At 46.6% G+C, this 25992-nt stretch overlaps 1 protein-coding gene across 1 annotated transcript in view; it reads left to right on the top strand.

Annotated features, from left to right (window-relative positions):
• The window catches only part of LOC122940412 (zinc finger protein 260-like), a 127413-nt gene that overhangs the window by 1653 nt on the left and 99768 nt on the right, over positions 1–25992 (top strand). Inside the window, exon 4 of the mRNA XM_044297082.1 lies at positions 7478–7580. Coding sequence (XP_044153017.1) covers positions 7478–7580 — 103 coding nt within the window. The remainder of the gene's footprint in view (positions 1–7477; positions 7581–25992) is intronic.

The raw sequence follows: 25992 nt of genomic DNA, 5'->3' as shown, positions 1-25992 counted from the left end.
CTCACTATTTTCTGCCTGTATAGACTTAAGATGGCCTTCTCTGTCAACTGCTACAGATCTTTTGTGGCTGCACAAGAGTGGCACAACAGTTTTCTGAGAGGTCTTAGGCCAGGACCATGCAATACTACAAATAGCCAACCAAATTTGTGCCCGGATTCTCAGCTTGAACATGAACATCAGGAGGTAAAGGCATCATTAACTTCAAAGGTTTTGTAGTCTAGGGTGCAGTCTCCTGGTGTCTCCTTACTGTCAGAATGGCGGTACCAAGATCATACCACGGATTCTATTCTAGCACATGTAGATGCAAGTCATCCTTCTTACTTGCATAGAGTATAATAAAATATTCAGGGGCCTAGCTAAAGGCTCATGTGCCCTGGTGCAAGAGTTCAGCTTGGAGCCCCCTTCCCTCAGTGCTTTGTGGCCAGGGGTAGGGAAGCACATAGCCTTTGTGCTGCCTGAGGTGAAAATTGAAACTGCATCCCCTGCCCCAAGCCAAATTCTTGACCTTACTCCTTCCCTCCAGCCAGAGATGTTACTTGACTTGCAAGAACTTTGTATAGTACCATTGTCTTTTTATGTGGCACAATGGTCTTTGGGCCCCCTCAGGCTCCTAGGCCCCGTAGCGACTGCACCCCTTACAGCAGGGGTGGAGAACCTATTTGCTGCCGAGGGCCATTTGGATATTTGTAACATCGTTCGGGGGCCATACAAAATTCTCAGCTTAAAAATTTGATGGCTATATTTGGTCAAACATATATGTGACTTAGGGGTAAGAAGTTGCAGAAATTGTGCTTCAATTAAAAAAATCTGGAGCACTATATTTTTGCAGCACAAAATGGCGCCTGCGATATATGATACAAATAGTACAGGTGCCAATTTGACCACATATAGCAGTCTAATTTTTAAGTTGAGAATGTTATATATTTAGTTCTTTATTTGGCATTAACGGCAGCCAAGCTAAACCCAGAGGGGTCCAAAGAGGGTTCACCCAGCTTTCACCCTCCCTGCCACTGTCCCTGCCTCTTTCTTTGCAAATGTCCCTTTCTCAGCCTCAGGTTTCCCCCTCACCTCCATCAGCCTCAAATTACCCTCCTATCAGACCCCCCCCCAGCCTACATCAGTGTCATGGATGATGTTGCAGATAGCTGGAAGTTATGAATAAACGTCCGACTGGCTTGATCCCAAACTAAGGAGCATATAGGTGACCTCTATAAAACCCTAAGAGCTCACCCTGACTTCTAAGCACATGCAAGGGTCTCAGAGGTAGACAATTGTATGCCCACGTACCAAAGACTGTGTGACACCTGAAAACCCTATAATAGCGAGGGGACACGACCACCGTCTCCCTGCACTTCATACGGAGGGAGTCAGGGTCACCTAGAATCAAGCCAGCAAGGAAACACAATACATGAAAGGACTTATCTGAACAAGCAGCAGCAGAAGCCTCCAGCAGTGAACACTTCACTTCAATCCAGGAAGTAGTATAAACCGCAAAGTGAGGCAGTATGGGAGGGAATATAAAGGAAAGAGGATTAGTCTAAATAGGTGACACCTGGGAGAAGGAAATGAGATGAGAAAGTGAAACCAAAACAAAGAACATCATGCAAGAGGTAGAGAAGGACGTCTGTCAGCCCTTCTCACAGAACTGGTGGTGACAATCAGCCTCAGATCAGACCCTCCCCAGCCTTACTTAGATCAGACCCTCATCAGACCTCAGATCAGACATTTATAATAAATAAAAAAAGAGATTCCTCCTTCTCCCAGTCTCCTTTGTGGCAGCCAGGCGGCATCCACGTCCAGTACTGTGTCCAAGTCCTCATCAGTTACTGCTCCTCCTGCTCAGACTATGCCTCCTCCTATTCTGTCCCACCAGCAGCCATCGATAATGGAATGTGTGGGCAAGAAACAACTCTGCTTGCACAAGTTGCTGGTGGTGCAGTCTCTGTGGTATCACTTTGTGGACCCTGTTGTTCAAAAAATGCCATCCCTGCTTTGTACTCAAGTGGCGGTGAATGTAGGCCACTCCTTGCAATTCTAGCCGTGCAGCAAGTTGCACACAATGGACACCTGGAGCATCGGTTACTGACTGGAACAGTTCATGCCTTTCACAGCCTATTAGATCAATGTTTTTTTCAGCGAGGCAGCATTGTAGCAAGAAGACCAGGTCCTATTGACACCTCCATGTTTGTTCCAACACCAGGCACTTATCGGCCTCCTCCATGGATATCCTCCTGTCCAAAACAGAAGCAGGGCAGAACATCGCTCCCACTCCCCCTTCTTCCTATCATATGAAGCGGTGCCATGCCGTTTTAGAGCTGATCTCCCTGGATGATAGTAGCCACATAGCCAAATACTTTCTAAAGGGCATCAAGCAGCAAACAACCGCGCTGACTGTCTCCTCACCTAACTCCAACTGGGCAAGGTGGTCAGAGACAATTGCAGGAACATTGTGGCTGCTTTGTGTTTGGGAGAAATAGCACATGCTCCCTGAATGATGCATGCGATAAATCTAGTCGTGCAGCGTTTGTTAAACAAAAGTACAGTGGCTTTTGGAAGGTGCAAATAATAGTAATAATAATCATATAATATAATCGTAATCAGTTCTCACCTCTCCTGTCCTTTTACTATAAGCAGTGATAAGCACAGAGTTGTAGTTAAGCAAATTGAAGCAAAACTAATTGACTTTGATCCAAATTTTAGGAAAATTCAATTTGCCAACAATCCAAATTTTCGCTCGCTTTGTGGCAACAAATAGTTTTTATTTCCTAAAATTGCGGCTACGCGTGTTACAAAGTAAAAGAAGCCCAGGAACGCAATATGACCCATAATGCTCTGCAGCCAGCTAATCAGCAGATAGCCACCCCTGTGATGTGACTGCCCTATAAAAGCCTCATCCTGCCCTGTCTCCACCATTTTATTGTGAACTGAGCATAGGGAGAGACGTGACAAGTGCTAGGGACAGTGTTTAACAAAACTTTTAATTGTAGAATCTTGGATAGGGACAGTGTAGGGAGATCGTAGAGAGAGCATAGGGAGGCTGCAGGGACAGTGCAATCTCTTTGTAATCACCGTGTGCATCTTGTCTCACTGCTGTACCATTTATTCCTAATCTGTTCTGTCATACATATGTATGAAATTATTATATATAAATATATAATAAATATATACCATATACAACACACCCTCTTACTGGGTCTGATTCGAGGTTGTATACAATAAATGAGAGTGAACGTATAAAAAGAAAATATAGTATAGTGTGGAAAATTGATATTACAATATTTATTATTGATGAGTATACACTCACCTAAAGAATTATTAGGAACACCTGTTCTATTTCTCATTAATGCGATTATCTAGTCAACCAATCACATTACAGTTGCTTCAATGCATGTAGGGTTGTGGTCCTGGTCAAGATAATCTCCTGAACTCAGAACTGAATGTCAGAATGGGAAAGAAAGGTGGGCTACAACAGCAGAAGACCCCACCGGGTACCACTCATCTCCACTACAAATAGGAAAAAGAGGCTACAATTTGCACGAGCTCACCAAAATTGGACTGTTGAAGACTGGAAAAATGTTGCCTGGTCTGATGAGTCTCGATTTCTGTTGAGACATTCAAATGGTAGAGTCCAAATTTGGCGTAAACAGAATGTGAACATGTATCCATCATGCCTTGTTACCACTGTGCAGGCTGGTGGTGGTGGTGGTGTAATGGTGTGGGGGATGTTTTCTGGGCACACGTTAGGCCACTTAGTGCCAATTGGCCGTCGCTTAAATGCCACGGGCTACCTGAGCATTGTTTCTGACCATGTCCATCCCTTCATGACCACCATGTACCCATCCTCTGATGGCTACTTCCAGCAGGATAATGCACCATGTCACAAAGCTCGAATCATTTCAAATTGGTTTCTTGAACATGACAATGAGTTCACTGTACTAAAATGGCCCCCACAGTCACCAGATCTCAACCCAATAGAGCAGGCATGGCCAACCGTCGGCTCTCCAGCTGTTGTAAAACTACAACTCCCACCATGCCCTGCTGTAGGCTGATCGCTGTAGACTGTCCTGGCATGATGGGAGTTGTAGTTTTGCCACAGCTGGAGAGCCTCAGGTTGGCCATCCCTGCAATAGAGCATCTTTGGGATGTGGTGTAACGGGAGCTTCGTGCATCCCTCAAATCTCCATCAACTGCAAGATGCTATCCTATCAATATGGGCCAACATTTCTAAAGAATGCTATCAGCACCTTGTTGAATCAATGCCATGTAGAATTAAGGCAGTTCTGAAGGCAAAAGGGGGTCCAACACCGTATTAGTATGGTGTTCCTAATAATTCTTTAGGTGAGTGTATATACTCCATATATACTCATCAATAATAATACTGTAATATCAATTTTCCACACTATACTATTATAAAAAAATTTAGACGTTCACTCGTGTCTCATTTCTTGTATACAACCTCGAATCAGACCCAGTAAGAGGGTGGAACAAAAGAAAAAAAATATTACATAGAGAGATAATTATACACACACATAGCAATAATTATAATTGCTCCACAGATCCCCCCCATAACACTGTCCTCCACAGATCCCCCCCATAACACTGTCCTCCACAGATCCCCCCATAACACTGTCCTCCACAGATCCCCCCCCCCATAACACTGTCCTCCACAGATCCCCCCATAACACTGTCCTCCACAGATCCCCCCCATAACACTGTCCTCCACAGATCCCCCCATAACACTGTCCTCCACAGATCCTCCCCCCATAACACTGTCCTCCACAGATCCTCCCCCCATAACACTGTCCTCCACAGATCCCCCCCCATAACACTGTCCTCCACAGATCCCCCCCCCATAACACTGTCCTCCACACATCCCCGTATAACACTGTCCTCCACAGATTCCCCCCCCCCATAACACTGTCCTCCACAGATCCCCCCCATAACACTGTCCTCCACAGATCCCCCCATAACACTGTCCTCCACAGATCCCCCCCATAACACTGTCCTCCACAGATCCCCCCCATAACACTGTCCTCCACAGATCCCCCCCATAACACTGTCCTCCACAGATCCCCCCCCATAACACTGTCCTCCACAGATCCCCCCCATAACACTGTCCTCCACAGATCCCCCCATAACACTGTCCTCCACAGATCCCCCCCCCATAACACTGTCCTCCACAGATCCTCCCCCCATAACACTGTCCTCTACAGATCCTCCCCCCATAACACTGTCCTCCACAGATCCCCCCCATAACACTGTCCTCCACAGATCCCCCCCATAACACTGTCCTCCACAGATCCCCCCATAACACTGTCCTCCACAGATCCCCCCATAACACTGTCCTCCACAGATCCCCCCCCATAACACTGTCCTCCACAGATCCCCCCCCCATAACACTGTCCTCCACAGATCCCCCCCCATAACACTGTCCTCCACAGATCCCCCCCATAACACTGTCCTCCACAGATCCCCCCCCATAACACTGTCCTCCACAGATTCCCCCCCATAACACTGTCCTCCACAGATTCCCCCCCATAACACTGTCCTCCACAGATCCCCCCCATAACACTGCCCTCCGCAGATCCCCCTATAACACTGTCCTCCACAGATCCCCCCCATAACACTGTCCTCCACAGATCCCCCCCATAACACTGTCCTCCACAGATCCCCCCCATAACACTGTCCTCCACAGATCCCCCCCATAACACTGTCCTCCACAGATCCCCCCATTAGTTCAAAACCCACCAAAAGCACACCATTTAGTTCAAAATATTTTATTTTCTTAATTTTCCTCCTAAAAAACATAGGTGCGCCTTACATCGATACATCGTATAAAGTGAAAAATATGGTAATTCTAACTCGCCTGCAGTTTTCTAAAGTTGCCGGCACACACACTTCCATCAGGAGGTAGATTCTGTAGGTCTGTTAGTTAGCAAGCACTATCCCGGGCCAGAGGTAGAATAGTGGTTCCCTGCCTAAAAAATATGCCCAATGAGCAAACCCTCCCTACATGTTTCACCAGCGTCCTTGCTTCATCAGGGGAGTTTGGGTTGTGCTAAGGGGAAGCTCTAGGACCTGCCACATTTTATTGTAATCCTGCACCTGCCTTTTGTTTTCACAGCCAATAGTGAAGCCCCCATTGCCAGGGAACCATTGGAAAAGCAGTTTAGAATTTTTTTTCATCAGCACATATAACTTCAACTCACTGGCAATTTTCTAAATGCTCAGATGCATCCGTACATTTTATACCCTTTGATTATGGACACCTGGCCATGTAATCTCCAGTCTGACCACCGAGGCTTGCTGACCTGTCAGACAGGAGTTCACTGTGCGGCTGACGTCCTGTGAACTACAAGATTACAGCATCATTTATCAGATCCCTCTGGAGATCTCCCTCCCCACCAGCTACTCCTCCTTGTCTTCTCTATGTCCCTACACATAGCATGCTGCTGAAGATATTATCTCTACATTATCCAGTAAACTGGGAAAACACATATTTAAACGATAAGTCCCTGAAATGATTACAAATCGGATTCAGTAAGAATTTCGCAAGAATTCATCTGCATAGGGGTGTAGGAAAAGGAGCAAGGGGAGACCCCAGCAGTGGAGGAGATCTCTCTCCACACCTAGGTTCTGATAGGAGTGTGTATGTGTGATCTGAACTTACCTACTTCCCCTCTCTCCTTCCCCCGTTTAGGGGTGTAAAAAAAGGAGTAAGGGGAGACCTTAGGAGTGGTCACTCCCCACACCTATTGTAGGTTGTAGTACACTGCCGATCAGCGGCAGTGTACTACAACCTATTCAAACTTATTATGGGGAGAGAGGACCCTATCCAAAGTTTGTCCTGGGGCCCTTAGAACTCTAGTTACACCACTGTGTCCTTATACTATAATCAGTGATAATCAGGATGATCTAGTGGTAATAATCAGTTCTCTCCTGTCCCTTATACTAGGTACAGTATCTTCATGCCTGCAGTCATCCCAAAACTGGTAGACAGAACAGGAAGACAGCATTAAAGGGTTTGTTCAGGAATAAGTAACTTTTTACATGTGCCCGCAGCCTCTACTATGGAAAGTGTCATACGTACCTGCTACCCTGAATCCAGTCATTGGCTGCAGCAGAGCAGATGATTATGCCCATTCCTAGGAAGTAAACAAGCCACAGATCGGAAGAACTTTGGCTTACCGGCTTCACAGTCGTGGGGCGGCCAGCAAGGGCAACAGGTGCACAAACAATGTATTGTTATATACACACAATGTAATATTAGGGATGGAATATAAGGGCTGCTCTCCCTGCATTGTAAACTGGTTGGAATAACGAAGCAATCAGATTAGATTTATACAGGAGACCTGCAGATATTTGGCTCAGAGAACTCCTGCTGTCCGGTGATTTTTGGTCGTCTTTTCAGGTCATATAAAACCTTCCACTCGACTTCTCCAACCATCTGATGACTTCTACAATATTTCTTTCACAGCTTGTGAATCCGGGTGAAGATCTGAACAATATTAATCCTACAGAGACATATGTGAGGGGTGATGAGCAGAGTACAGAGGACATTCCTACAGATAACCGCCCAGGTGAGTAGTGACCACTAAGTAACGCAGAGAAGACTCACAGATTCTACTCCTTCACTGGATGAAACAATTTTATGTTATATTTTTAGGTCCTGTCTTCTATCTATTTTTTCAGTGTTATATTCACCGATTCAGCTAAAATTCTAATTAAATATAGATGGAAATGTGACAGCGTTATAGGTGATATACAGTATGTATAAGATACATATAGTCCATCCTCAGGAGAGGTCATTGAATATCAGATCGGCAGCGGATTCAACTCCCGGCCGCCTTGTTGGTCAGATGTATGGAGAGGACACAGTGCTCTGCGCGGTCTTAGGCCTCTTCCTGGCCATGCAATGTGACGTTCATCGGTCATATGGCCTAGGCACAGATTAGTTCCATTCCAGTAAATGGGTCTGAGCTGCAATGCCAAGCATCGCTACTATTAAACAGACGGCGCTGTGCCCGGTAAGCTGTGAGGAGGCTTTGTATTCACTGGAGCTCCGGTGAGCACTGAGGCTTCCTCAGACAGCTGATTGGTGGGGGAGCAGGGACCAGACCTCTGCTGATCTCATATTGAAGACCTATGCTGAGGAAAATCTTGGAGAATCCCTTTAATCATCTGCAAATGCTAAAAAACGGAATCAAAATCTGCAAAACATCTCGCTTTTATGGAGTATGGGAGCCACGTGTATAAATACATTCACTTACATGCCTTGGCATCCTACCAATGAGGTTACTAATGGTTGTCTGAGGAATGTTCTGCCATGCGGAATCCATTTGGGCAAGCAAATCATCAATATCTGCTACTGGTACCTACAGTATCTCACAAAAGTCAGTCCACCCCTTACATTTTTGTAAATATTTTATTTTAACTTTTCATGGGACAACCCTGAAGATCTGACACTTTGATGCAATGTAAAGTAGTCAGTGTACACCTTGTATAATGGTGTAAATTTGGTGTGCCCTCAAAATAACGCACACAGCCACTGATGTCTAAACCGCTGGCAACAAAGGTGAGTACACCCCTAAGTGAGAATGGCCAAATTGTGTCCAAAGTGTCAATATTTTGTGTGGCCACCATTTTTTTCCAGCAATGTCTTAACTCTCTTGGGCATGGAGTTCACTAGAGTTTCACAGGTTGCAACTTGAATCCTCTTCCACTCCTCCATGACGACATACATCTATGAAAAGACAACCTCAACTTCTCCAATCACAGCAGAGAACGTCACAGCCATGGAGAAGGTGAGCTTTTTTTTCTCCCTGGCTGTGACGCTCTCCTCCGCTGTGATTGGATCGTGGAACAGCCAGGGAGAAAGAGACGTCTATTGAGAAACCCTGACATCTCCTCCTCCCTGTTCCGATGCTCAGTATTAACATACTGAGCGGAAAAACTGCAGGGGGGCACAGTGGAGCGTAGGTGCGATATTTGAAAAAAACAGGCAGGGTGGCAGCATCAGCAGGGGGGGGGGGATATTTATCTAAATAAAAAAAAAACATGAAGGGTCCTTTAAAGCTGATGAGCTTGGGCGAGAGAAGCTTCATAGATTAGTTGGTAATTGTCATGGAACCATGAACCAGACGTACAACAAGAGATAAGTGGAAATAAGAAGGCTTTATTGAAAATCAAGCTGTAAGCAAAAGTCCAAACGGATGGCTAAACCGAAGCAGGGTCTTGCGTAGACAGAGGTCAGGAACCAGAAGGGTAGTCAGACGAAGCCTGGATCAGGAACCAGCAGGGTAGTCAGACGAAGCCAGGATCAGGAACCAACGGGGTAGTCAGACGAGGCCAGGATCAGGAACCAGAAGCAGCAGCAGTCTTAGAAGCATGTGAACACAGGAGGACCAAGCAAGAAACTGAAGCCACAGACCTCCTATATATATGAGCTAGGCATCCAGCTCCTCCCAGTGGGAAGGAGAAGCCGCAGGGTGGGAGGCTACAAGAAACCCAGAAACCAAGATGGCCGCCAGCACATGTCAAACGAAGGAGAACAGTAAGAAGGTAAGACCATGACAGTACCTCCCCCTCAAGGGCCCCTCCTCCGCGGAGTAAGGAACGGTTTCTGAGGGAAGCGTGCGTGGAAGGCTCGGAGCAAAGCAGGAGCATGGACATCTGCGGAGGGAAACCAGGAACGCTCCTCTGGACCATAACCACGCCAATGGACCAAAAACTGCAACCGACCGCGGACCAGGCGTGAGTCCAGGATATTGCTCACCTCATATTCCTCACGATTGCCCACTTGGACCGGACGGGGCCGAGGAACCGAGAAAGTGAAACGATTACACACCAATGGCTTCAACAGGGAGACATGAAACACGTTGGAGATCCGCATGCCAGGAGGAAGCGCAAGGGCATAGGCTACCGGGTTTACCCTGCGAAGCACTCGGAAGGGACCAACAAAGCGAGGCGCCAGCTTGGGAGTGGGCACTCGAAGGTTGAGGTTGCGGGTGGACAACCATACACGGTCTCCGACCTGGTAGGAAGGAGCGGGCGCTCGTCTGCGATCAGCCTGGAGTCTCTGGCGCTGCGCAGAGACCTCAAGGGACCTCTGGATCTGTACCCAAGAAGCACGTAGGACGGAAAGGTGATCCTCCACAGCCGGAATATCCTGGGGAGAGAATACCTCCGGTAACACGGCAGGTTGGAACCCATAATTGGCCATGAAGGGAGACGTCCCAGAGGAAGAGTTCACCGCCGTGTTCCTGGCAAACTCAGCCCAAGGCAGGAGGTCAACCCAATTGTCTTGGTGATCGGAGACATAGCAACAAAGGAATTGCTCCAAGGCCTGATTGGATCATTCTGCGGCCCCGTTGGACTGAGGGTGGTAGGCCGAGGAGAAAGAGAGATGAATCCCCCAACTGGGAGCAAAAGGCGCGCCAGAACCTGGACACAAACTGACTCCCCCGATCCGACACAATCTCCTTGGGCAAACCGTGCAACCGGAAGACCTCCCTGGCGAAAATCGTGGCCAACTCTTGTGCAGAGGGTAACTTCTTGAGAGGAACACAGTGGCACATTTTGGAAAACCGATCCACAATCATGAGAATGACCGTATGGCCTCGGGATGCAGGGAGGTCCACAATGAAATCCATCCCCAGGTGTGACCATGGGCGCTCCCCGGTGGCTATGGGTTGCAAAAGGCCCAACGGAAGGTGCCGAGGGGACTTACTCTGGGCACAAACGGAGCATGCCGCTACATATGCGGCGATGTCGGAACGTAGAGAAGGCCACCAGAACAGACGTGAAACAGCCCAGGACAGCTGATTCTTTCCAGGATGCCCCGCGGCCTTGGAGTTATGGTAGGTTCGCAACAACCGAGTGCGCAACTCCTCAGGCACAAAACACCTGCCGTTGGGTCTCCCAGAGGGAGCACCAGATTGAGCCGCCAAAATCTGCTCACCCAGGGGAGAGGTCAGGCTGGTGCGAATGGCGGCCAGGATCTGATTCGGAGGTATGACCGAAGTCGGAATCGACTCCTCCCCGGACAGCTCGGAGTACTGCCGTGATAAGGCATCCGCTCTGATGTTCTTGGAACCGGGTAGGTAGGAGACCACGTAATTAAAACGTGACAAGAACAGAGCCCATCTGGCCTGACGTGGTGTCAATCTCTTGGCCTCAGAAAGGTAGGTCAGATTCTTGTGGTCCGTCAGGATGAGAACCGGAACCACCGAACCCTCGAGCAAGTGCCTCCATTCTTTAAGGGCCTGCACGATGGCCAATAACTCCCTGTCACCAATCTGATAGTTGCACTCCGCGGAAGACAGTTTCCGGGAGTAAAACCCACAAGGAAGCAGAGGACCCTCTGGTGTTCTACGCTGAGACAGAAGGGCGCCTACTCCCGTCTCAGACGCGTCCACCTCGAGGACAAAGGGCAACCCAGGGTTGGGATGCGACAGAATCGGAGCCGACACAAATGCGGACTTTAGAGCCTCAAAAGCTCGGATGGCCTCGAGCGGCCAGACCTGGAAATTACTGCCCTTCCTGGTCAGATCCGTGAGAGGCTTGGCTAGCATGGAAAAGTCCCTGATGAACTTCCGATAATAATTGGCGAAGCCCAAAAAGCGCTGCAGGGCACGGAGACCACTGGGCTGGGGCCACTGTAAGACAGCCGAAACCTTCTCAGGATCCATGGAGAACCCCTCAGCGGAAATGATGTAACCTAAGAAGGTTACCTGGGATCGGTGAAATTCGCATTTCTCAAGCTTACCGAACAGCCTGTTCTCTCGTAACCGTTGCAACACTCGTCTGACATCCATAATGTGGGCCTCCATGGATTCAGAATATACCAAGATGTCATCCAAATAGACCACCACACACTGCTGCAACAGGTCACGGAAAACATCGTTGATGAATTCCTGGAAGACTGCGGGCGCATTGCACAACCCAAAGGGCATAACCAAGGATTCATAATGACCGGTCCTGGTGTTAAACGCGGTCTTCCACTCATCGCCCGCCTTGATCCTTACCAGGTTATATGCCGCCCTCAGGTCGAGTTTGGTAAAGACCGTGGCCCCTTTGAGGCGATCGAACAGCTCGGAAATCAAGGGTATCGGGTAAGCGTTCTTGATCGTGATGCGATTGAGACCCCTGTAATCTATGCAAGGCCTCAACTCACCGCCCTTCTTTTTCACAAAGAAAAATCCAGCCCCTGCCGGGGACGAGGATTTGCGAATGTGTCCGCGTGAAAGCGCCTCCCTCACGTACTCCTCCATGGCCTCATTCTCCGCTACCGACAGTGGATAGACTTTGCCACGAGGAGGAACGGCACCAGATTGTAACTCTATGGCACAATCGTATGGGCGGTGCGGAGGTAGGGCAACCGCGCGCACCTTATCGAATACATCCCGGTACTCTTCGTATTCAGGAGGCAACAGAGAGTCCGAGGAAGTACACAGCAACTTGACAGGCCCATGGATGCAACTAGCCCCACACTGCGGTGACCACGAGAGGATCTCGGCCGATCTCCAATCGAAAGTCGGATTATGCTTCTGGAGCCAGGGGTACCCCAAGACCACCGAGTAGTGTGGAGACGAAATCACCTGGAGACAGACCGACTCTCTGTGAACGGCACCAATGGCTATCCCCACTGGAAGGGTCTCATGAGTCACGTGTGGCGGCAGAAGGGGTCTGCCGTCTATCGCCTCAAGAGCCAGTGGGGAACCTCGAGGCTGAAGAGGAATGGAATTTGCGGCAGCGAACACACTATCAATGAACAAACCACCAGCACCAGAGTCCACCAACGCCTGGGTCGTCACCGAGCCCCCGACCCAGGAGAGGACAACAGTGATCAGTGGTTTGTCAACACGGGAAACCGGGGACGAGGAGACTCCACCCAAGATCTGCCCCCGACAGGATCTCAGGTGCGAGCGTTTCCTCGGACGGTTCGGACATGCCAACCGAAAATGCCCACCGAGACCACAGTACATGCATCGGCCCTCGCGTCTCCGGAGTACCCTCTCCCCCTCGGACAGGCGAGCAAACCCCAGCTGCATGGGTTCACCCCCAGACAAGTCATCCCCAGGAGGCGTGGGAGGAGAGGGAGGCACGGGTGGGACAGCAAACGTAGGCGCCAATCTGTTAGAAGACCTCCGCAGGCTCTCCTTAAAGGAAGGTCTCTCCCTGAGTCTGGTGTCAATCAAAATCAGGAAAGAAATAAGGGACTCGAGCTCCACTGGTAGGTCCTTAGCTGCAACCTCATCCTTCAAGGCATCCGAGAGACCATGAGAGAAAGCAGCGACCAGAGCCTCATTATTCCAGCCCACCTCTGCTGCCAGGGTACGAAACTCAATGGCGTATTCAGCTACGGATCGTGAACCCTGTCTGATGGACATAAGGAGCTTCGCAGCAGAGGCAGCACGAGCCGGCACATCGAATACCTTCCGAAGAGAAGCAACAAAACCGGAAAACTCGGCAACCACCGGATTGTTGTTCTCCCATAAAGGGCTGGCCAAGGCCTTGTCCGAGAGCAGCGAGATCAAGAAGCCCACCTTTGATCTCTCACTAGGAAAGGCATGTGGCAGCAACTCGAAATAAATGCCCACCTGGTTAAGGAAACCTCGGCACTGAGTTGGCTCTCCCCCAAAGCGCTGTGGAAGGGGGGCAGAACCGGTCATACCCCCGAGACACCGCAGGCGCAGCAACAGGTGTCGGGGTAGACTCTGGCGCAACAACCGGAGCGGCAGTAGGAGCGGGCCCAGGAGCGACAACCGACCCATCGGCAACGGAAGCGAAATGAGCCGTGCGTTCAAGCAGGGTTTGCAACGCCACAGCGAACCGACCCAACAGGTGATCCTGCTGATCAAGTCTGGCAACCAGCGTAGGTAGCGAGGATGGCCCTGTACCGTCAGAATTCATGGCTTGGTCCTAATGTCATGGAACCATGAACCAGACGTACAACAAGAGATAAGTGGAAATAAGAAGGCTTTATTGAAAATCAAGCTGTAAGCAAAAGTCCAAACGGATGGCTAAACCGAAGCAGGGTCTTGCGTAGACAGAGGTCAGGAACCAGAAGGGTAGTCAGACGAAGCCTGGATCAGGAACCAGCAGGGTAGTCAGACGAAGCCAGGATCAGGAACCAACGGGGTAGTCAGACGAGGCCAGGATCAGGAACCAGAAGCAGCAGCAGTCTTAGAAGCATGTGAACACAGGAGGACCAAGCAAGGAACTGAAGCCACAGACCTCCTATATATATGAGCTAGGCATCCAGCTCCTCCCAGTGGGAAGGAGAAGCCGCAGGGTGGGAGGCTACAAGAAACCCAGAAACCAAGATGGCCGCCAGCACATGTCAAACGAAGGAGAACAGTAAGAAGGTAAGACCATGACCGTAATCTGCATCAAGCAGCAAGTTTCCTTTTGGATTTCTCTCCTCTATCTACAGCTGGACAATGTGGTTGGTGACAATGGCAGGAACATTGTGGCTGTACTTCATTTAGGGGAAATAACACATGTTCCCTCCATAGCACACATCACAAATTTAGTGGTGCATCAATTTGTGAAAAAGTAACGTGGCTTGCAGATGGTGTTGGTCATGTCCAGGGGACTGTCCAGCCATTCTTATGTGGCTAAAAAGACCCTTCTGAATGTGAAGTGACAAAATGGTCTGCCTTTGTACAGTTTGAATTCCACCTTACATATGCTGAAGCGTTGCTATGAGCAGCATTAAGCGAATAATTATTTACATGATGCATGAGACCACCACAGCAGAGCATATGTTATTTTGAGCGCAGGCAGTGGCAGCTCATCAGTAACTTTTCGAGTAAGGACTAACAAGTCCGAAACATGTCAACCTAGCAGTGGAGGGAGAAGCTGTCCATGTATTTGAATTGTGACCATCATGAATAAAGAAAATATCTAGGTTTTACCCTAAATGCTGGAACATATTTTTTCTTCGTGTTTAAAGAGGCAGTTAGATTCCTCCACGCTCAGTCAGTCTTCCTGATCTTCTGACATCTGTCACATGAGGACCCGTGACAGTACCCCCCTTTTACGGGTGACCTCCGGGCACCCAGAACCGACCTTATCAGGATGAGCTCTATGAAATGCCTTCACAAGACGATTAGCATTCACATTGGCCGCTGGAACCCACATCCTCTCCTCTGGTCTGTAACCCTTCCAGTGGACGAGATACTGGAGGGATCCACAGAGAACTCGGGAGTCTACAATCCTGCTGATTTAAAATTCTAAATTACCGTCCACCATGACAGGAGCAGGAGGCAAGGAGGACGGCTCAACAGGTTTGACGCATCTCTTCAACGACTTATGAAATACGTTATGAATTTTCAGAGCTTGAGGAAGTTCAAGACAGAAGGCTACAGGGTTAACAATGGTAGAGATCTTATATGGACCAATAACAAAACATCTCAAGTAAGTCTCCAGATTCTAATTAGTGCGCTCCATATGTACGTTCCACTGAGGATGAAAAGCCGAAGAAAAGGACAATTGTACCCCCAGTCGAGTACAGAATGCTTTCCAGAATCTGGAAACTGAGTCCCCAAATCAAACACCACATCAGAGGGAATACCATGTAGTTTCATGATGTTATCGACAAACACCTGCACAACAGTTTTGTCATGAGGTAGACCAGTCAATGCTATAAAATGCGCCATTTTGCTAAAACGATCAACTACCACCAGGATCAAGTTTTTTCCTGGAGAATTCGGTAAATCCGTGATAAAGTCCATGGACAAATGAGTACAAGGTCTGGACGGGGTGGGTAACGGAAGAAAAGATCCAGAAGGCTGAGTATGTGTCACAGTCTACGAGAGATTAGATCGACAGTGGATCTACTCCCAGGGTGTCCAGCCAAGACAGTACAGTGATGTTCCTCGAATACCTTGTGGCGTAATTCTGAGGGAACAAACAATTTCCCTGGAGGACAAGAGTCCAGTGCATTCTCCTGGGCCTCCAGCACCTTAGCCTCAAGATCAGGATATAGGGTGGATATGACTACCCCTTCAGACAAAACAGGACTAGAATCTGTAGAATCACCCCTCCCCCAGGAAAGCTGCGCAACAAAGCATCTGCCTTGACGTTCTTAACCCCAGGGCGGTAGTTGACAATAAAGTTAATTCTGGTGAAAAACAACGACCATCTGGCCTGCCTTGGGTTCAATTGTTTGGGCGACTCCAGGTAAACCAGATTTTTGTGGTCAGTAATTACCGTAATAGGATGAATTGCTCCTTCTAACCAATGGCATCATTCCTCAAAAGCCAACTTAATGGCCAGCAATTCTCTATTACCCACATCATAATTTCTTTCAGCAGTTGAGAGTAAAAAAAAAAAAAAAAAGGACATGGGCGCCATTTACTAGGTGAAGAACCCTGCAACAAAACTGCTCCCACCCCTACCTCGGATGCGTCAACCTCTACAATGAATGGCTGTGGCACATCCGGTTGTACCAGAATAGGGGCTGAAGTAAATGAATGTTTTACAACAGAAAAGGCTTGTAATGCCGCTTCAGACCAAACTGAGAAATCGGCACCTTTCCTAGTCATGTCTGTTAAAGGTTTAACCACAGTCGAATGGTTCAAGATGACTTTAGGGTAGTAGTTGGTGAATCCCAAAAACCGCATAAGCGCTTTCAGATTTTCGGGTCAATCCCAGTCCAACACCACACAGACTTTCTCCAGGACCATACGAAAATGATGAGAGCAGGTAACCCAGGAATTGCACTTCCTGAACAGCATAAACGCACTTTTCCATCTTAGCATACAACTTATTCTCTCTTAGGATCTGTAACAAATGTCTCACATGATTCTGATCAGTCTCCATTTCTGGAGAATAAATTAGTATGTGATCCAAATATACAACCAAAAATATCCCCACCAGATGATGAAAGATGTCATTGACAAAGTGTTGAAAAACCGCTGGAGCATTGGTTAACACAGAAGGCATGACCAGACTCTCAAAATGACCCTCAGGGGTATTAAAAGCTGTCTTCTACTCACCCCCCACCCCCCTTGATCCTTACCAAATTATATGCCCCCCTCAGATCCAATTTAGAGAACACCTTGGCACTGACAATTTGACTAAACATATCCGGAATCAAAGGAAGGGGGTAAGGATCACGGACGGTAATATGGTTGAGCTCGTGGAATTCCAGACATGGCCTTTTTACAAAGAAAAACACAGCATCCACTGGGGATTTGAATGGTCTGATATGTCCCTTCGTCAAGCACTCGTGATTGTCACAAGAAGTTGGGAAGGGACATATCCGGGTCATCGTAAATAGGACCCAAGGCTCTAAAAAAAAATTAATCTACCGACTAGAGGGACGGTGATCCGTCGTCATCTTTAAGCAATTAAATAATCATACCCACATGTTGACACTCATCCCCAGAAGAGTATTGATGCAGCTTAAAGTATAATTTACATGAGGGATGGAATTCCAGCCGTTAGATAGTTCCATTGATAAAGAAGGGCGATATGTATTTTTACATGGGTATTGGAAAAGACAGGAGGTGATATTGGCGTTTATTTACATCCCCCCTCCATTTAAAGCAACGGTCCTTTCCCATTTAGGTCAATATATATCTACCAAAAATCAATGTTCTTTATTGGTGGTGGGGGATTTTAATGCAGTCCCGGAGGGACCGTGACAGATATACTCTCAGCCTTTCTTTCGGATTCCGAAAGGGTTATAAAACCGAGATTTAGGCAGTTTAGCTCTGGGAATAATATTGACGGGACAATCGTACACCCGGTGCTGAGGTAACTCCTGGTTACCACTCTCAGAAAATAAATCTGAAAATTCTGAAATGAACAAGGGTACAGTTTTAGTGGTGACCACAGAGAATGACAAATTAAGGCAATTGTCCATGCAAAATTCACTCCAATCCAGAATCTGTCTCGCTTGCCAATTGAAGGTATGGTTATGTTTGCTTAACCATGGCGAGCCCAAAACCATTGGAGCAGGCAGACCCTCCAATACATAACATGAGATAGATTCTTGATGGTAATCACCCACCCTTAAATGGATGTCATTCACCACCTGCGACAAGCACTTTTGGGTAAGAGGTGCAGAATCAATTGCAAAGACAGAAATACTTTTCTCTAATGCACTAGTTAGTAGTTAACCCATGAATGCGAATGAACTGTCCATCAATCAGGTTAACCCCTGCCCCACTATCAATAAATACCTCTATTTCCACAGTTTTGGACTCTAGCGCCACCTCGGCAGACACGGCACCAATAGTTAATTGGGGATTAAACGTTTTTCTCTTGATTTCACCTTGACACTGAATGTACGGACAAATATTCACAAAATGTCCCTTCTTTCCACAACAAAAACACACTCCCTTCATATGACCAAAGCTCTTGCCAGCAGTCCCAGGAGTAGCTCCCCCTAACTGCATGGGCTCATCACAAGGCGCTACCACAGGTGTCTCTTTTCCATGAGTGTCAAAGGAAGCCGCCACCTTATTTGACAGTACGTCTTGAGGGTGAGGACCCCTAGATCTCTCTCTCAGGCATCTATCAAGACGTACAGCATAGGACATAGCTGCTTCCAATGACTCAGGATTTTCATGAAAGGCCAACGCATCTATAAGCCTCTCAGATAAACCCTGACAGAATTGACTACAGAAAGCTGGATCATTGCATTTAGTATCAGTAGTCCATCTCCTAAATTCAGAGCTATAGATCTCTGTGGAGCGCTCTCCCTGCTGTAAACCACGTAACTTGGTTTTGACCTGAGAGATCCGATCCGGGTGATCGTAAATAGGACCCAAGGCTCTAAAAAAAAAATAATCTACCGACTAGAGGGACGGTGATCCGTCGTCATCTTTAAGCAATTAAATAATCATACCCACATGTTGACACTCATCCCCAGAAGAGTATTGATGCAGCTTAAAGTATAATTTACATGAGGGATGGAATTCCAGCCGTTAGATAGTTCCATTGATAAAGAAGGGCGATATGTATTTTTACATGGGTATTGGAAAAGACAGGAGGTGATATTGGCGTTTATTTACATCCCCCCTCCATTTAAAGCAACGGTCCTTTCCCATTTAGGTCAATATATATCTACCAAAAATCAATGTTCTTTATTGGTGGTGGGGGATTTTAATGCAGTCCCGGACCCTGAGTTGGATCGGTTCTCTACACTCTCTGGGCACGGTCGCAGTGGGTCCCCGTTAACTGCTGTGTGCCAGGAGCTGGCGCTGGTAGATATCTGGCGCTACCTATATGGCAATAAGAAAAATTTCTCATGTTTTAGCCAGTCATACGGGTCTATGTCCCGTATTGATTTGGCTTTTGCAAGTTGGGACCTGTGCGGTCGGATCCAGAGGATGAGGTATGAACCCCATGGAATCTCGGATCATTCCCCAGTTCTGATTGTGTTTGTGGAGGCTCCATCCGTAGGAAGAACTTTTAAATTGAATTTGCATTGGCTTGAGGTGATTGGAGAGCAATCCCGAATAGACCAGGATATTCAGGAATTTTGGGGCTTCAACGTAGGCTCAACTCATATTCATCATGTATGGGACGCGTTGAAGGCCCATATTAGAGGTTTATATTTCAACAAAATTCATAGGTTTAGAAAGGAAACACGACAGAGGGAAAATCAATTGACAGATTCAATAAGGAGTTTACGGGGCGCACTGATTGACACTCATAATGAACATTTCATTACTCAATTAAAGGATGCTAACTCTTAGCTTAACACACTTTTATATAAAAAAGCACACCACAAGCTGTTATTTCAGGGCCAGAATCGTTTTTGCGAGTCTGGTAAAACGGGTAGGTTTTTGGCTCGTTTGGTGGCCAACCAGAGAGAGGATACTAGTATAAAATAAATTAGGAACCTACAGGGAGTTGGAGTGAGATCCGCAGAAGAGATTAGAGAAGAATTTGTGAAATATTACTCTACCCTCTATGAATCTGAGTCTTTGTTTAGTCGTACCGATATGGATCAATATCTTCAATAACTGGCGCTTCCCCAATTAACTATTCAGGATAAAGAAATACTGGACTCCCCCATCCTTTTGGAGGAACTTCAAGCGGTTCTTCCAACTTTAAAGTATAGTTCTTCTCCTGGACTAGATGGATTACCTTTCAAAATATATAGGTACCATGCCAGGTCTCTCCTTCCAATCCTTCTTCGGGTCTTCAATGAATCCTGCGTACTTGGCTCTCTACCGCCATCATTCAGAGAGGCAGTGATGGTTTTGGTCCTAAAGAAGGATAAGGATCCATGCGATGTGGGGTCATATAGACCTATATCGCTTTTAAATACGGACTACAAGATTTTTGCTAAAATTCTGGCTTGTCGATTGAAGAGGGTTATAGCTGATCTGGTCCATCCTGACCAGACGGGCTTTATCCCGGGCCGCCATATTCAGTCCAGCATATATAGGGTGTTTTTGAATTTGTCGGTGGGGGGTAGTGTGGACCACTCCATCCTGTCATTAGACGCCGCAAAGGCGTTTGACAGGATGGAGTGGTCTTTTTTGTGGGCTACAATGTCTCATTTTGGTCTTGGGAACTCATTCTTGGGAATGACTCAAATGTTATATGAACAGCCGGCTGCATATATTAATATCAATGGTATTACTACTTCTCCTGTTATGATGCGGAGAGGGATGAGACAGGGTTGTCCCCTGTTCTCCCCTCCTCTTCGCCCTCTTTATAGAACCGTTGGCTTGTCAGATCCGCTTAGAGAGGGTTATAGACGGCTTTGGGGTGGCGGGAGTCAGCGATAAAATAAGCCTATACGCAGATGACGTGATCTTGTTTTTAGATCAGGGTTGGAAAATCCTTCCGTATGTCATAGAGGTAATAGAATACTATGGTAAATTATCAGGATATATGATTAACTGGGCAAAGTCATCGCTCCTCCCGCTGAATCGGAAAGCTGTAGAAGTAGGGAGCCGAGTTCGTGTTTTGGCTCCTAATGATACCTTAGATTATTTGGGGATTAAGATGGGGGCTCCTATAAGTAGATATTCTGAGCTCAATCTGGCCCCAGCGCTGGATAAGGTGAGGACTAAGGTTGGTGCCTGGCGGAAATTGATACTGGCACAGATAGATCGAATCGCATTGATCAGGATGGTTATTTTGCCTATGGTTTTGTTTCCGATGTGTGCTTCCCCCATTTGGATAGAGGATATTTTCTTTTATAGACTGGAGACTTTGATTAATGATCTAATTTGGGGCAGGAAGAGGGTGCGTAAAAAGCAGAGATATCTATGGTTGTCGGAGGCAGATGGTGGGCTGTCACTTCCTTTTTTTCAAGGTTATTATTTTTGTACACAGATTCAGCGGTGTTGTAACTGGAAAGAGAGTTTACTTTTAAGGTATTTGAATAAAGTCATGGACAAACCAATAGAAAATATTTTTTCATGTTTAGAAACTGGGTCTATGGGAATGAGAAAAACCTTGTTGATCCCTTTCTCAATACAGAGGGTGTGGAATAGGCTGAAGGAGCTTCTTAAAGTTTCCGGCCCATTTGTTTTCACCCCTCTGTGGGGGAATGGGGAGCTGGAGGAATTTTTTAAAATTACAGAGTTTGGTTACTGGACACGTAATGGCATCAATAGGGTGTCTCACCTATTTTATTTAGGTCGATTTAAATCAGCTTCGGAATTTGGGTTAATTGATACTTCACCATTAGATTTATTCATGTATGCACGTTTGAAACATGTATTTGAAGCCTCTAGGAATAGGGGCCGTATATTTCCACAAGAGAATATTTTTTTCGATTATTGTGACGCTCAGAAGGACCAGAAGGTGAAACTATCCCGATTATATGCTAAACTCCGAATGGCACTGGCTATTGTAACACCTTTTAAGGCCCCAGGTAAATGGGAGCAAGAGTTGAATTGCCCCCCTTTACAGTGGCCTATTATTTACAGGAATGTGAGAAAGGCGTCAGTTTCCAGGGCTCATAGATTGATCCAATTTAAGATCCTTCATAGACTGTATTATACGCCCAAAACCCAAGGAAAGTTCCCCCAAAATAGGGATCGGGACTGTTGTTGCCCTAAATGTGGATACGTGAACGCTGATTTTGCACATATGCTTTGGAGTTGTAGTAAAATAAGAAAATATTGGGAAGAGGTCTTCTTTGCTTTACAAAAGGAATCCTCTATGAACTATAATCCGGGGATCCCGATAGTGATCTTTGGAGACTATACTTCGGAAACGGAAGTTCCCCCTCAGGTTAGGCGGATTTGGATGAGGGGATTGATGGTAGCGAAAGCTATAGTGGTCAGGTATTGGGGCTCTGCTTCCCAGCCCTCGTCAAGGGAGTGGGGTTCATACCTTCAACAAATTAAAATTTACGAGGATAGTGAAAGGAATCGGAGAGTTGCACGCAGAGCCACATAGAAATATTTAATGTATGTGTTGTACGCTGTATTTTACTGAATTGAGGGGAACAGCAGCCAATGGGGGGGGGAGGATATTTATGATTCGTATATTATATACATAGATGTGATGGATATGATGTTTATTGTTACAACTTATATACTAGTGTGATTGATATTGGTCTATGTATTAACTCTATGTTTTTGTAAAACAAAATAAAGATTAATAAAAAAAAAAACAACAAACAAAAAAAAAAAAAGTATAATTTACATGACCCCCTGAACCGGATGAAATTGTCACTACCCCCCAGAAAATCTGTCCGGGAGAGGAACTTTAGGTTCAGGGCAGGCTTGGTTCCTACCACTGGAACCAGCCGCCTGTGGTCTCTGAATCTGCAAGACTGTCGCGCGGAGGTCTGCTACCTCCAAAGACAGACCCTGCATCTGTTCGACCAGTGCAGACACAAGATCCATAGTTGCACTGGCCTGAACAAAAAATAGCGGTTATGCTGGTATATAATGTCACGGACAAGGTACAGGGTGAACACCACACTGAAAACCAGGCGGAAAGGGAAAAGCCACTAGGCCTCAACGCTAGGGAAGGAAAGGGTCACCTCCTAGAGAACCCTACTCCTGGCCCAGGCTCATATCCATATGGCCACCCCTTGAAGGTAGAATCGCCCACACACTGGAACCTGGAAGCCCTGGAGACCCTGAAGAGCCCTAAAGATATTGGCAGGTCTGAGACAACCCGTTCCTTCACAGATGAAGGAACAAGGTTCTCCCTGAGGCCTAGTAACAACCAACAAAGAGAGAGAAGACAAAACACAAACAAGTGACACACTAACTTCTGTAGTAGATAGATGAACAGGAACTCAGAGAGGACCACACACCAGCTTTTCTAACAACCAATGAAGCTATCTACCACATAGTCTGAAGGGTGGGGTCAGACTATATAGGGTAGAAGTGATGACCACAAGCTGCACCTTAAACAAGGGCTGTGGTCATTAACAAAATCAACACAGATTGAGTAATCAAAGAGGCAGTTAGATTCCTCCACGCTCAGCCAATATTCCTGATCTCCTGACATCTGTCACATGAGGGTCTGTGACAGCGAGTGAATAGTGGTTGTGAAAAATAGGACATGTCCTGTTTGTGGCTGTTTTCACTGCCAGATGGACCCCATTTAAATCAATGGGACTATTTTTAATGGCCATTCAGACAGGAGTGCATCCATGTAGTGGCCGTTTAAAATGGCCTTTTAGGGGTTAAAACAAAAATAAATTGCCTTATCCGCTTGCACACACAAGGCAGTCTCTCTTGGTGCTGAAGGACCTATGCTACCAATGTGATGACATCCCATGCTCTCCCAGCATTATTGCTTAGGAACGCATCATGACATCATCCCACTGAGAGTGTAGGTCCGTTAGCACCAAATGAAGAGCGACTTTTCTCTACGCATGCAAGTGGATGAGAGGAGTCATTTTTCCCCCCCTAAAAACGAAACCCTGCACATTATTAACCCTTTAAGGACCCATGACGTAGGTGTACGTCATGGGTCCGATCCCTAAACATGGCGCCCGCTCCTGCGTGTAGCCATAAGGCTGATCGCATACATCCTATCTTTCAGATGCCGTGTGACCACGGCATCTGCACAGATCAGAACCGGAAGTTGCACGCTTCCGGTCCGGTAACAGCGTTCCCCGGCTGAGATCGGGGAATCTGTTACCTCAATCTAATTGACCGAAGCCTCAAGCTGGCTTCAGAGTCAATTAGATGTATATATCAATACAGGCCACTAGGTGGCAGCCTTGTATTGATATAGTGCAGGCATGCTCAACCTGCGGACCTCCAGCTGTTGTAAAACTACAACTCCCACAATGCCCTGCTGTAGGCTGATTGCTGTAGGCTGTTCGGGCATGCTGGGAGTTGTAGTTTTGCAACAGCTGGAGGGCTGCAGGTTGAGCATGCCTGTAGTGCAAATAAAGTCTTCAATGATGGCTATTTAGCCATCACTGAATACTATGGGCAATCAAATGATTGCCAGTTATTTGTCACCCAAGGTGACTTAAAAAAGGTAAAAAAAAAAGTTTTTACAAATATAAAAAAAAAGTTACAATTTCCTTAAAAAAAAAAACGTAACCAATAAAAAAAATAAACATCATGGGCATCGCCGCGTGCGAAAATGCCCATACTATTAAAATATAACAATATTAATGGCATACGGCAAATGGGGTAGCGGGGGGAAAAAAATAAAAACTGCCAATTTGCCATTTTTGGTCACTTCAACTACCCAATAATTTTTTAATAAAAAGTGATCAAAAAGTCGCACACACTTAAAATTGGTATCACTGAAAAGAACAGATCGTCCCGCAAAAAATGAGCCCTCACACAGCACCGCACACATAGCTACAAAAAAGTTATAGGGGTCAGAATATGGTTATGAAAAAAAATAATCCCAAAGTTTTTAATATTATTTTTTTTTTTCAGTATTAGGCCACTTGCACACGACTGTATGGCTTTTTCAGTATTTTGCGGGCTGCAAAAAATACGGATGACATCCGTGTGCATTCCGTTTTTTGCGGAACGGAACATCTGGCCCCTAATAGAACAGTACTATCCTTGTCCGTTACGCGGACAATAATAGGACATGTTCTATATTTGAGCAAAACGGAAATACGGAATGCATGCAGAGTAAAATCATTTTTTTTTTGCGGACCCAAATACAATTTGGAAATGGTTCCAAATATGGTCCGTATACGGAAAGCAAAAAAACAGAACGTAAACAGAAAACTAAAACGTTTGTGTGCATGAGGCCTTAAAGCGCCAAAAAAATTATACAAGTGTGGTAACGTTGGAACCATACTGACCTGGAGAATGAAGATAACAGGTCAATTTTACTGCATAGTGTACAGTGTAAAAAAAAAAAAATATTTAACAGAATTGCATTTTTTCCCAATTCTACCCCATTTGGATTTTTTTTCCTGCTCCCTACTACATTGTATGCAATCGTAAATGGCGCCATTCGAAAGTACAACTTGTCCCGCAAAAAATAAGCCCTCATAAGGCTATGTGAATGGGAAAAATAAAAAAGTTAGGACTATGGGAAGACTGGGAGTGAAAAACAAAAATGGAAAATCCCAGGGTCCTTAAAGAGGACCTTTCACCGATTATTACAATGTGAATGATGTATACAGACATGTAGAGCGGCGCCCGGGATCTCACTGCTCTTACTATTATCCCTGGGCGCCGCTCCGTTCTCCTGCTATGCCCTCCGGTATCTCCGCTTACTAAGTTATAGTAGGCGGAGATTTCAGTCACTAAGTTATGGTAGGTGGAGTCTACCCTTGTTCTGCTCTAGCGCTGGCCAATCGCAGAGCAGAGCTCATAGCCTGGGAGGTTATTTTCTCCCAGGCTGTGAGCTCTGCATTGCGATTTGGCCAGAACTACAGCAGAACAAGGGCAGACTCTGCCTACTATAACTTAGTGAGCGGAGCTACCGGAGGGCATAGCAGGAGAACGGAGCGGCGCGCGGGGATAATAGTAAGTGCAGTGAGATCCCCAGGCGCCGCTCTACATGTCTGTATACTTAGTTCACATTGTAATAATCGGTGAAAGGTCCTCT

The sequence above is a fragment of the Bufo gargarizans genome, chromosome 6 (assembly GCF_014858855.1).
Source record: "Bufo gargarizans isolate SCDJY-AF-19 chromosome 6, ASM1485885v1, whole genome shotgun sequence".
Lineage (NCBI taxonomy): Eukaryota > Metazoa > Chordata > Amphibia > Anura > Bufonidae > Bufo > Bufo gargarizans.
The sequence above is the reverse complement of the archived record's forward strand: the minus strand, read 5'-3'. Positions and strand labels throughout refer to the sequence as shown.